This window comes from Ochlerotatus camptorhynchus, unplaced genomic scaffold (genome assembly GCF_037179485.1).
Source record: "Ochlerotatus camptorhynchus isolate MF236.1 unplaced genomic scaffold, CSIRO-AGI_Acam_v1.1 ptg000077l, whole genome shotgun sequence".
Taxonomy (NCBI): domain Eukaryota; kingdom Metazoa; phylum Arthropoda; class Insecta; order Diptera; family Culicidae; genus Ochlerotatus; species Ochlerotatus camptorhynchus.
This window is the reverse complement of record NW_027040567.1, coordinates 7,833,073-7,846,088: the sequence shown is the minus strand read 5'-3', so window position 1 is coordinate 7,846,088 and position 13,016 is coordinate 7,833,073. Positions and strand designations below refer to the sequence as shown.

The following is a 13,016-nucleotide window of genomic DNA, read 5'->3' as shown; positions in this document are numbered from 1 at the left end:
CCAGAGAGGCGTCTCTTCCAGGAAAAGGAGGCTTGCTTGACCTTAACCAAGGTCCTGTGACCCGTCCGTCGATGGTGAGGCTCTTCGAGGTTGGAGTTCTTACGTGGTATACTCAAAGAAACGTCAACGGTCCGACCAAGGGCAACTTGATCTCGACTTCTCCGAAAGATCTGCTTTCTGTCTGGGAGGTACTGTTCAGCCAAGGTCCAGATATTCGCACGTGGTCTTTTCCGGCCAGACAAAGTTCCGGGCTTACTGGCTCTTCCAACAGGTTGCTTCGGCCGACAAAGGCGTGCGGCACTGGCACTTCCCGCGTGGCACAACTTCAGCCTGATCTGGGCTTGGCACTACTCTTCCGGATCCACGAACCTGGCTCGATCGTCACGACCCGTTGCCCTATTTCCGGACACTCCCACGTCAATCTCTCTTGCCGAAACTCCGATCACACCACACTGACGTTTTTTTTTCACCAATCCAATTTTTTCCGAACTTCTTTATTAGTGTCTACTTCGATTGATCGTCCCGTACTTTCTGACGACCTGCGCTTTTTTAGGCCATATCTCCTTCTTTTCTCTCGTTTCACTCTCTCCCTCTTTCTCTCTCACTCTCTCGTTGACAGGCGGAAATAGACAAACGTTCCCATTTCACCCGTTGGAGATGTAAACTGTGCTTTGCGTTTGCGCACGGTGGGTTCATTACACAGCAAAAAAAATGTAATATCGATCAACGTAATTCAAGCTGATGTATGAAATAATGATGTAATAGCAAAAAGCAGATACAATATTACATCAATGGATGTAATTTTGTTCGCAAAATCGATGTACATCGTACAATGTGATATTACTCAACCGATGGATTGACCTGGTTGCAGCAGTTTCGATGTAATATTCAACAACTTTTTTTGCTGTGTAGTAGTTTTTTTTTTTTAATTTAGTGCGGACTTTGCAGTCTTTGGTTTTAATTTACAGGGAGGACAAAGGACAAATGACGCAAGCAATGGCTTATTTTATATACTTAATGCTTATGACTACATGCAAAGCCTTACAAATAATTATATACATTTCTGGTCAACTAATTAACTGGGTTTAAATATTTATGTTAAACATAAATTAACAAACAAAAACAAGATAAACTGGCATAAAGAATATAATACTAAACACAGAAACTTAACTAACCGATGAGCCTACCTTAAAGTTTTGAATTTATAACTAAACTAGCTACCTACAGTTAAATATCATATTCACAACAACTGTACATAGCCAATCGACTTCAAAGCTATTGTTGGCGGTGATTGTCCGGTAACAGCCCATTGACGCGAAGCTGGCGATGCAAACCTATTGAAAATAGGTACACCACACGAGCTACCTTCACTGGGATCTTCCGATCGTTGTATGCTCCGCGAGCGTTTTCGTCCCATTGTGGGACACACTCACACACACTCGAAACCGGACAACGTTTGAGACCGTCGCACGGAGGGGTATTTGTTCTACGCTAGCTGGCCAAAAGTTGATTTCTCAAAATAAGCCAAAACAGATTCTGAATGCATGAATTCTATACTCCAGAGATAGGGTAACATTACCCTGTACTCATTATTTCTTTTTCTAAACTGACCGCGTTGTGGCATCCGTTCAAACTTGCCTGTTGTTGAATCGTGTTGGTTTGTTAGAAAATATCGTTCCGCAGTGCCATTGTTTTCGTGTCTCTACTTGTTGTTGGGATAATCACATTAATTTGCAAAAATGGATAGTGATCAAGCAGGTATTGAAATATTTATTCAACATGACATCAGCTTATTTCTCTTAGTTTTGACTTCGTAGAAGCAGTTTATGAAAATCTTGTCTTCAAGTGCTATTTAAACTATAAAATAAATGTATCGTGATAAAAAAGTTGACTTATCCTGTAATATCCTGTAAAGCCGTATATGAGGCATTATATGTACATATGTATGGATGCGATTATTTGCGATCTTTCGAGAAATTGTAAAATGAAGATGGCGTTTTCATTCGTTATATGGTGGTCAAGGCGGCAACCTAGGCGGTCAAGGCCTTGTTTTGGGAGGGTTGCCTTTTAGGTATATTTTTCTTGTTTCATAATGCCATCAGATGCGTGTGAATATGAATTCTGATACGAGTGTGTTTCACAGTTGAGAATAGTTTGTGGATTCAATGCAAACATAGTTTGGCAAAACCCAACTCCATCTTCACCTCACTACTGTCGCCCAATCCGCATGAGGTTTATCAAGGAATCATCTGAGGTAATTAATGAAGAGATCAGATGTATTAAAAATGCAATTAATTCGCTATGGTCAACAAATGTTACATTAAATGGCAAGCAGTTCACTATTAGACATACTTTTATGCTGACTATGGTTGATGTGAAAATGTGTAATGCAGCAGCTGAAACGACATCAACGATGAAATATTATGTATGTGGCGCAAGTTCAATAATCTTGGTGTTTAAAAGGAAATTAACACAGATTCTCTTAAATTCAAATTATCCATTTTTCATGCCAGGATTCGTGTTTTCGAGACAATTTTACATCTTTCTTACAAGTTGCCGATCAAAAAATGGCGGTTATATGGCAATGAAAAGCAAATAGTCAAAGAAAGAAAAGAACACATTCAAGTAAACTTCAGAAAGAAATTGGGACTCCTTGTGGATTTTCCAAAACCAGGCTTTGGAAATTCGGATGGCAACATTAGTCTAAGATTCTTTGCTGATCCGGAAACCACTGCTCAAATAACAGGTTTGATTTTAATTTGATCTACCGGCTTAAAGTTATTATTGGAGACACTAGCTAGTGGTTTTAAAATTGATACGGAAAAGTTTGAAACATTTACTCAAGAAACAGCGGAGACATACGTTCGACTGTATCCATGGTATCCGGTGACTCCAATTCTGCATATAATTTTAATCCACAGTTATATAACATACACTGCTACAAATAGGGCAGTTGTCAGAAGAAGCTATTCAACATGGATGCACTGAATAGACTGCTGCTTAGTGCTGATCCTGAAATCACAGGTAAACAACGTAATGATTATCATACGTGAAAGACAATAAATATTCTTTTAGGATTAATAAAAATCCCTCGAAAAAAGTCAAGGGTTTTGACGACAGAAACATTGCAAATGTTACTCTCAGAGGACTTCATGCAAGAAAGCGAAACAGATGTTTCTAATGAACAAGAAAATGTCTTCTCAAATTCGGAATGAGGTTTTTTTTTTCGTTTAATTTCATTTGTTTTTTTTACTTGTTGTTTTGTTTTTGTTTTTGAATTGTAAAACATGTTGTTGCTGTGTAATACTCGGTGTAGTATAATTATTTTCCTAAGGTGAAAGTAAATGGAATCCACAAATGGCCGCTATTTTGTTTATTTTGCCTTACCACTTCGAATTTTTGGCGCCTCGAATATCAGAAACTACAAAGTTTCCGTGCATGAAATTCTAATGACATGTATGCTGCAGTGCAGCAAAAGAGTGATTATAATTTGGCACACGAAATCCTTTTAGTTTCTGAGATCTGTGCCGGTAAAAATTTGAAGTGGCTAAGAAAAATAAACAAAATAGCGGCCATTTGTGGATTCCATCAACTTTTACCTTAAATCTCAAATCTAAATATGAATATCTTGTTCTCTTTTAGCTTAAATTATTTTACAATGACTGATTGTAAAACGTCAATAAAATCTTCAATATTTTATTTTCTTATAAATTTTTACACCTGCAGCTAAAAAAATAGCATCATAGGCGGATTTTCATGTAAATTAGCCAACATTTATGTAATTTTGTTTTGTTATATTCTATTAAGCTAATATTGTTATGCAGAACCATGGTGAATTTTGCGTGTACGAAAAATAATTTAATATAAGGATCTTGAAATATTTCGAATATCAAGACGCTATTATTTTCAACATTTATAACCATATCGCCAATTTTTCCAGGAGGTTCAAAAAGTTTGGCCTTTTGTTCACGGAAAATTCAGCATATTTGTGGTTCTGTGTAAAAATTTCAGCTCAATTGATCATAATAGAACAAAGTTACAACATGTCAAATTCGGCAAGTTTATCAACAAAGTTCGGCCTTTCGTGCTTTTTTATTGACCGCAGTGTAAGTGTATTTTTATATGTTTTATTTAACGACTTACAAGTTTTCAAAAAAAAAAACATCATCACAACGTCATGTTATCCCCCTCCAAAACATGACTCCACCCTTTTTTGACCAAACACTTTTATCACAGACAAACAGACATAACTCTCGCAGGATGTTCATCGAACAAGCATTTATCGGTCAATTAAAATGTATCTTAGTGGGTAGTACCGCCACCTGGGGTGCGCATAGTCAATTCCCTTGCGTTTGACGTTTACACACTACCGCCATCTGTTCAGCGTACTACCCACCACAGTGTACTCAACAGATGGCGGATATGTTTTAGCGACGATGTTTTACAGTAAGAAATATTGAATGTGTTATGTCTGTTTGTCTGTGCTGTTATTATCCTTGAATAATAAGCTGTATGTGACAAGTTAGAGTGGTTAAATATTTTTGGCCAGCTAGAATATAATATATTTTGGCCAGCTACTAAATACCCCACTGTGCGTCGGCAGCATTGGTGCTCAGCACGGAAAACAAAAGAGATGGAAAACAAATCAAGAAAAAAAAAATACAGGGCGAGCAAAACCGAAAAGTACTGCTTGGCGGTCAAGCAGAAAATGAACTCTGTTTCAATCGTATCGTTCCGCAGTTCATTTTGTTTTCGCTACCTATCATATAATAACTGGCGACTTCAACTCGATTACCGATTCACGACCCAAGTAACCAAAAGTTCTGCATTCAACGATAAAACTCACTTCCAAGTTCCATATTGTTCAAATAAAGTTCCAAAACAACTTTCTAGCTAATTTAGAAGCTATAGAAAGCACACGATGAACTTCAGGCTCCAAAAAGTTCCGATGCGTACTCCTAGCAACTTTAAGTTCAAAAAAGTTCAAAAAAGCATCCCTAAGCACTTCTTAGGAACTTCAGGCAAGGCTGAAAACATGGCCACGACAAAATTCCCAGCTGAACTTCTTAGCAACTTTAAAGTATTTTAAAAGCTCCCTGTGGAACTTCTCAGCTACTTGAAAGTTTCTAAAAAGGTCCGTCAAAGCCCACATTAAGCAATCCGCACAAGTCCAAACGTAAAAAAACCATTAAAGAGCATATTCCTGAATTCGAACCCGTGTATTCGGCATGCGATCTACGAACGCTAATCACTGCGCCACAAATGTGTTGGTATAACATTCGGGCAAACACCAATTTAAAATTCATCAAGGTGTTGTGTTTCGTCTTCAATTCAATCAGCTGGCACTGAAATCTCCAACAGTCGGCGGGAAGACAGCTCACTTTAATATATCTCAGATGACGTAGCGGTTAGTGCAGAAGGACTGGGTTAAATTCTTCAAACAGCTGTAATACTACTACTAATGCTGATAAATCAATGCACGTTCATATACCTGCCTTTAGAAATAACTGTAATAAAGACCTGTACAAACTAAATTTAAAACTGGTGGGGAAAAAACCTTTTTTAACTTATTTTCTATAAGTTCCGTTCAAGTTCCGCCAGAAGCTGCTTAGAATGCTCTTCAATTATGGTACCGGAACTTTCAAGTTCTTATAACGACTTAAAAATGAGGATGCTTAGAATTCTATAGACCACCTTCACCCAAGCTGCTTAAGCCACAAATAGCCTTTTATCAGAACTTTTGGTTACTTGGGGAGATTTTACCGTTGAGACCAATATAAGCCCCATTTAAAAAAAAAAAGATTGGTACATTGGAATCTGACTGACGCGTGGAGAATGTTCAACAATTCCAACGATTACACTTTTGTTCGAGGGCAGTCTATGTCTCGAATAGAATCTATCTACGTAAACCAGCCTATCGTAACCCGAATAAGATATTGCTTTTAGAGTCCGCATCGTGCTCTCTTGCCGTGCGGATCTATTTGCTTTTTGCTTAAGGAAGTGTTACTACTACCTAAAGCTACAAAAAATTTAAACAGCACTTTTCAGTGCTCAACCTGTAAAAAATTTCTACCTTGTTCAACTCCTCTTATTCCTCTTCGATCCTTGTTTGGACCCTACCCGAGGTAATCCTTCTTGGATATCGATTTGGAAAATTCCTCTTCGATCCTTCAGATTCTTATAGTAATCTGCTTGGAAGTCGATTTGGATAAAAAATTTACTGCCGCCATGGCACCTAAACGTAAAAGAAGGGGGCAAACTCTTGACCCCCCTTCTGAAGAAATTAATTTGAGTAATCAATTTGATTTGCTCACGGATGATGAGAATGATCCATCATCCAAGAAAAATTCTAGTAAACTTTCCCGGCTTAATGCCAAGAAGGAAAAGATTCCCCCTATTGTGATAACCACTACCGATTTCCATGCTCTTCGCATGGAACTTTTGAATTTTGTGAAAGTTAAGTTTTCACTACAAATTGGACGTCGGGGTGAATGCCGTGTATTGGCTGAAACCTTGGACGGATTTAAATGTCTTCTCAAGTATCTTACTGAGAAGAAGCACAAATTTTTTACTTACGACACCAAAACTGAACGTGTGTTCAAGGTTGTCATGAAAGGACTGCCCAGTGGTGAATCCCTGGATCAGATCAAAGATGAACTGGCAAAATTACTTGGAGTTGTGCCACTCCAAGTAATCAAAATGAAAATGAAATCCCGTCCTGGCGATTCGCGCAACGGGATTTCTAATGATTTTTATTTAGTTCACTTCAAGTCTAGTGAACTAAACAACCTTAAGGCCTTAGAAAAAGCTAGCCTTATGCTCCATGTCCGAGTGAAGTGGGAACACTTCAGGAAGACTGGAGGAAATTTCCAAAACCTCACTCAGTGCCGTAAGTGCCAGGGATGGGGTCACGGAACTAAAAATTGCTACATGCCAGCTAAATGCATGAATTGTGGTGATTCCTCTCACGCAAAGGACGACTGTCCTGTGAAGGAAGATCCTAAGAAATTTAAATGTTCAAATTGTGGTGAAAACCACAAATCCAATTTTTGGGAATGTAAGACTCGCAAAGCGATCCTACAATCTCGTTCTAACCGACAGGTAGGAAACGCTCCACGTTTCCGACCAGGTACAAATTCCTCTGCTGTTAACAACGGTCAGCGAGGAACAAATTCTACATTCGTACCCGTAGGTACAAATATCACCCCTGCTTCAAATGTTTCATCTGTACCTACTCCCCTCGCTGCTAACAATGTTCAGCGAGTCAATGGAGCTACCTATGCTGCTATTGCAGCGGGTAGAAATCAAAATACTAACCAACGTTCTAACGGAAATTTTGACAATTTTGACTTAGGAAGCATTACTGCCCCTAAAATGGAATTTTTACAGAAATCATTAATTGACATGATTTCTGATATGCTTAAATCTAACTCCATGTTTGATGCTATTCAAACTGGAGTAAAATTTGCAAATAATATTGTCATGACTTTAAAATTCAGTAATGGATTTTAAAGCATTAAACATTTTAAATTGGAATGCTCGATCTCTTAAAGATAATGAAGACGAGCTATTTAATTTTTTGAGAGTTCATAACGTGCATATTGCCGTTATAACTGAAACGTTCCTTAAACCTGACCATAAGGTTAAGAAGGACGCAAATTACTTGATTTATAGAAATGATCGTCTTGATGGACCCTGTGGTGGCGTTGCCATCATTATTCATAGACGAATCAAGCATAAAATTCTTTCTTCATTTGAAACCAAAGTTTCTGAAACTTTGGGAGTTTCTGTTGAAACAAAATTTGGACAACTTACGTTTATAGCTGCCTATTTGCCATTCCAATGCGTAGGCCAGCAAAAGAATTTTCTCAAGGGTGACCTCCAGAAACTTACCCGTCATAGGTCTAAATTCTTCATTATTGGTGATTTTAATGCAAAACACCGCTCATGGAATAATGCTCAAAGCAATTCCAATGGTAACATTCTGTTTGATGATTGTTCTGCAGGTTATTACACTATTCAATATCCAAACAGCCCAACATGCTTTTCTTCTGCAAGAAATCCCTCAACTATTGATTTGGTCTTAACTGATTCATGTCATCTTTGTAGCCAATTGGTTACCCATGCTGACTTCGGTTCTGATCACCTTCCAGTAACTTTTGAAATATCCCAAGAAATAATTTCTAATCCCAACAGCTTTACTTTCAATTACCATAGGGCTGATTGGGAGCAATATCGAACATTTATGGAATATAACTTCGATCCAAACATTCCTTTGCAAACCAAAGATGAAATTAATTATGCTCTTGAATCTCTGACTACTTCTATAGTTGAAGCAAGAGCTGCCTCAGTACCAAAATGCGAGGTTAAATTCGATTCAATTATAATAGACGATGATCTTCAGCTCTTGATCCGTCTTAAAAATGTCCGTAGGAGACAATTTCAAAGAACACGCGATCCTGCCATGAAAGTTATCTGGCGGGATTTGCAAAAACAAATTAAAAAGCGATTCTCTGCCCTGAGGAACAAAACTTTTGAAAATAATGTTTCTAAATTAGACCCGAGTTCCAAACCCTTTTGGAAACTCACAAAAATTTTGAAAAAACCTCAAAAGCCAATTCCAGCTCTTAAAGAAGGTGGTAAAATTTTGATCACAAATTTGGAAAAAGCTCAGAAACTTGCTAAGCAATTCGAGAGTTCCCATAATTTCAGTTTGGGTCTTACTAGTCCTATTGAGAATCAGGTTGCTCGGGATTTTCGGAATATTTTCTCTCGGGAAAATATTTTTGATGATTCCTGGGGGACTGATTTGGACGAAGTAAGGTCTATAACTAAAAAAATTCAAAATATGAAAGCTCCAGGTGATGATGGAATTTTCTATATCCTCATCAAAAAACTCCCAGGGAGTACCTTGTCTTTCCTGGTAAAATTATTTAACAGATGTTTCCATTTGGCATACTTTCCTGATAAATGGAAAAATGCAAAAGTTGTTCCAATTTTGAAGCCGGATAAAAATCCAGCTGAAGCTTCTAGCTACCGTCCAATAAGTTTGCTTTCTTCAATAAGTAAACTTTTTGAAAAAATAATTTTGAATAGAATGATGCTTCACATCAATACGAACTCAATTTTTGCAGATGAGCAGTTTGGATTTCGCCATGGGCATTCAACTACTCATCAACTCTTGAGAGTTACCAATTTAATTCGTTCAAACAAATCTGAAGGCCACTCAACTGGAGTTGCTCTTCTAGACATAGAAAAAGCATTCGACAGTGTTTGGCATGAAGGTTTGATTGCTAAATTGAAAAAGTTTAATTTTCCACTTTACATTATGAAATTAGTTCAAAATTATTTAACTGACAGAACTCTGCAGGTAAATTATCAAAATTCCAAATCTAATCGACTACCTGTTAGAGCAGGAGTTCCTCAGGGTAGCATTCTTGGGCCTATATTGTATAACATTTTCACTTCGGACCTCCCTGATTTGCCTCAGGGTTGCCACAAATCTTTGTTCGCTGATGACACAGGCATTTCCGCTAAAGGAAGAAGTCTTCGTGTTATTTGCAGCAGACTTCAGAAAAGTTTAGATATTTTCTCTTCTTATTTACAAAAATGGAAGATTTCTCCCAACGCTTCCAAAACTCAACTTATAATATTTCCACATAAGCCCAGGGCTTCCTTTTTGAAACCTAGTAGTAGCCACATAGTCACTATGAACGGAGTTCCAATTTCCTGGTCAAACCAAGTGAAATATCTTGGATTAATACTTGACCATAAATTAACTTTTAAAGATCACATTGAGGGCATTCAAGCCAAATGTAACAAATATATAAAATGTTTGTATCCTCTTATTAACAGGAAATCCAAACTTTGCCTGACGAATAAACTTCTAATATTTAAACAAGTTTTTAGACCGGCCATGCTTTACGCTGTGCCAATATGGTCTAGTTGTTGCACTACCAGGAAAAAAGCACTTCAAAGGATTCAGAACAAAATTCTGAAGATGATTTTGAAGTTGCCTCCCTGGTACAGTACTACCGAAGTACATAGAATTTCGAATGTTGAGACTTTAGCACAAATGTCCAACAAAATAATTAATAATTTCCGGCAAAAATCGTTACAATCCTCAATTGCAACGATTAATTCCCTTTATACTTAGATAAGATTTAGTTTTAGTTATTTAGTTTTAAGCTATCAATTGTTATACTGACATGCAGGTTTAAAAAACCTGTTTAAAATACTGAATTGCCAAGACAGGAACAATGTAAAAACACTTAGATATATATCATAACAATTAAGGCTGGTAAGTTACTGTAGTAACTGGAGCACCTAGGTTAAAAATGAAATGTAATTTATTTTGAATTTGGAACAAATAAAGAGTTAAAAAAAAAAAAAAAAAAAAAAGATATTGCTTTACATTTGAACTACGTGGTAGCCTGCTGTTTTATTGTCGGCAACGCATTTTGTAGTGCGTATGATTCATTTAAATAAAAACCTCCATTCGCTCAGTTGTACAAACGTAATCAGATTGAAGCTGAAATACTAGATAATCGTTTAAATGCATAAAGCGAAGTGTGTTTGTGAGAAAATGTAAGTTTTGGTCCCCGAAAACAGCTATCATTTACCCTCCTTAAATTTTAACGGAACATAAAAAAAAAAGTATTTTTTTTGTCTGAGCACAAACGAAGTGACAGACGACTAACTGGCGAAGAAATCAATTAAAATAATGTGGTTCGCTGAAATGGAATTTTCTTAGAAGCTTGTGCCATCAGGGAACAGATGAGCTAGTATTTTTGTTTTGATTTGAGCAAAGTTGATTTTGTTTGCAATGATCTTTGACAGTGTGTTTTTTTATGCATTTCAGTTTTGAGTTGAGTTAAAGAGATATAACCAAAATATTCTATTACATTTGGTCAAAATGCTGGTACAATCCAGTAGTAGTGTTTCCATGTGGTACACTGAAAAATTGCAATAGCAGGTTCGTCACCAAATTTTTCGAGCCGCTTCGTCTGTCACTTCGTTTGTGTTTATATGCTTATATGCCAGAAAGGCACTAACGGGTGTTCAATAAAAAATGAGAATAATTTCAGTGCCGTCCAGCGCTCTTGTGAGAGCATCGCGACTTAGTTGCGTCTTACGGCTGACCAGGGCCCGTTCTCCAATATTCATTGACGTTTTTTTTTTGAAGAATAAACATTATGTTTTTAATAAAAAAAACTGAACTCGTTGAAATTTTTTTTTAATAGTTGTATGACTGAAAAAATTCTCATTTTTTATTGAACACCCGTTATTCACCGGCAGGATGATCCATTGGGAGGTTTCATTTCGTCGAGCGTTTTCGTTTGATTTTAATACTCGAGGCTAAGAGGATTTGGCTAAATGGCTCACACTCTAATGACCAGATAACAGTTGTAGATTTAGATATAAACTATAGGCAACATTTTCGTTTTCTTGCAGGCCCCCGATGGCTCCCCGGATTTGGCACTGTACGAGGAAGGGGTCCGTTACGGTTGCTGGGGAATGGCTCTGTTTGCCATGTGTGCCGCTCTCTACTCGTTGGTCATCGAACGCATTATCGAATATTTCAGGTTGGTTGGCCACACAGAAAACATGTTTGATCTATAATTCTCTATAAATTTTGTTTCAGTGCCCGAATGGTTTTAATTGGAGGTTTGCTGGTGTTTAGCGTCGGGATGCTCCTGGTGGGAATCATCAGTACGAAATGGATGGTTCTCGTGTGCAGTCCAACCGTGGGCATTATGTACGCTTCAATCTACTGTGTCCCGTTCCTGTTAATCTCCCGGTACCATGCGAAGAATTCGGTATGTGCTACTGCGGTTTTGTTCGCTCTGTTGCTAGGTTGCATTGATTAACATTTTATTCCGTTGCAATGTGCTCCCCCAGTTTGCCATGAAGGATGGAAAGTACGTGGAAAACGACCGCCGACGAGGATTTGGAGCTGACGTTTCTATGCTTAGCAGCATGCTTTTCTTAGCGCAGGTACAATGCTGAATACTTTTCCGGAAAATTTCCATATTATGTTTCATATTTCATCCGCAGCTCCTGATAGCACTCGCGATTGGCAGTGTGATTGACGCGCTCGAGACTACCGCCGTGACCGTTTACTCGGCGAGCTTGTTCTCATTCCTCGCCGCGATTGCTGCAAGCCAGATGCTCTACATGGAAGCTTGATTTCGAAGAGCTCGAATAGCATGCCCGGTGTCAACGGGGCTGAACCATCCCTATGGAGAAGTGAATAACCAGTTAGTTCAGAGCGCGTGTTGGAACAACGGCGTTTCTATGAAATGTGATATTATGGTGTCCTAATCTACCTCTAGTGTGTGTATTTTTGAATAAGCTATTTAATGTGTGTGCTGTGTTACCTCGAGAAACAGATGTGGTTGAAATTAGCTCGAGTTATATGAGTCATTTACAGTGAAAGTACACATAGAGTGGTTTGCAACATAAGCGTAAACCTGAGCTTACTACAAGATTTAATTTCAATCGTGGCTAATCCGGATCTCGTCAATTCGACGACTCGATAATCCGACATTATAGTCTCGTATGGAACTTGTTAACATTGTTAGATTGGTAACATTGATTTATATATGCTTTGAATTTGATTTCATAGTCGGATTATCGGATCAACCCTGCTAATGCGGATACTAATTTGTCGGACTAGCGACGGAGATACTGTATTTCTATTCCAAAAGCATGCAAGCGACAATCGAAGACATTTAGAAATGTTATTATTTAATCGGGGTGCTACTAGGAAAATACAAATTACCCGCAATAAAAATATATTTTCCGTATAGGTAAAAATAATAAACTTCTATCCTAAACGTTCGGTCCTTTCATTGATATCCGAAACATAACATCATTCGAGAAGTTTTGGAAAGACCTTCTACCGAAAGCTTTTAATTTCAGCAAAAACTACAGATTTTTTTTAAAGTTCTACAAAGGGTGTGTTCTTCTTCTTTTTTAAATATGATAAAATCATCATCATTAGTTTACACATA

General features: G+C 37.7%; 1 protein-coding gene across 1 annotated transcript in view; it reads left to right on the top strand.

The window, feature by feature from the left end:
* LOC135697740 (proton-associated sugar transporter A-like) overlaps window positions 1-12,252 on the top strand; it is a 36,577-nt gene extending 24,325 nt beyond the window's left edge. The window contains exons 4-7 of the mRNA XM_065217545.1: window positions 11,455-11,585; window positions 11,645-11,819; window positions 11,902-11,997; window positions 12,058-12,252. Coding sequence (XP_065073617.1) covers window positions 11,455-11,585; window positions 11,645-11,819; window positions 11,902-11,997; window positions 12,058-12,189 — 534 coding nt within the window. The 3' untranslated portion in view covers window positions 12,190-12,252. The remainder of the gene's footprint in view (window positions 1-11,454; window positions 11,586-11,644; window positions 11,820-11,901; window positions 11,998-12,057) is intronic.
* The last annotated feature ends 764 nt before the right edge of the window (window positions 12,253-13,016 follow it).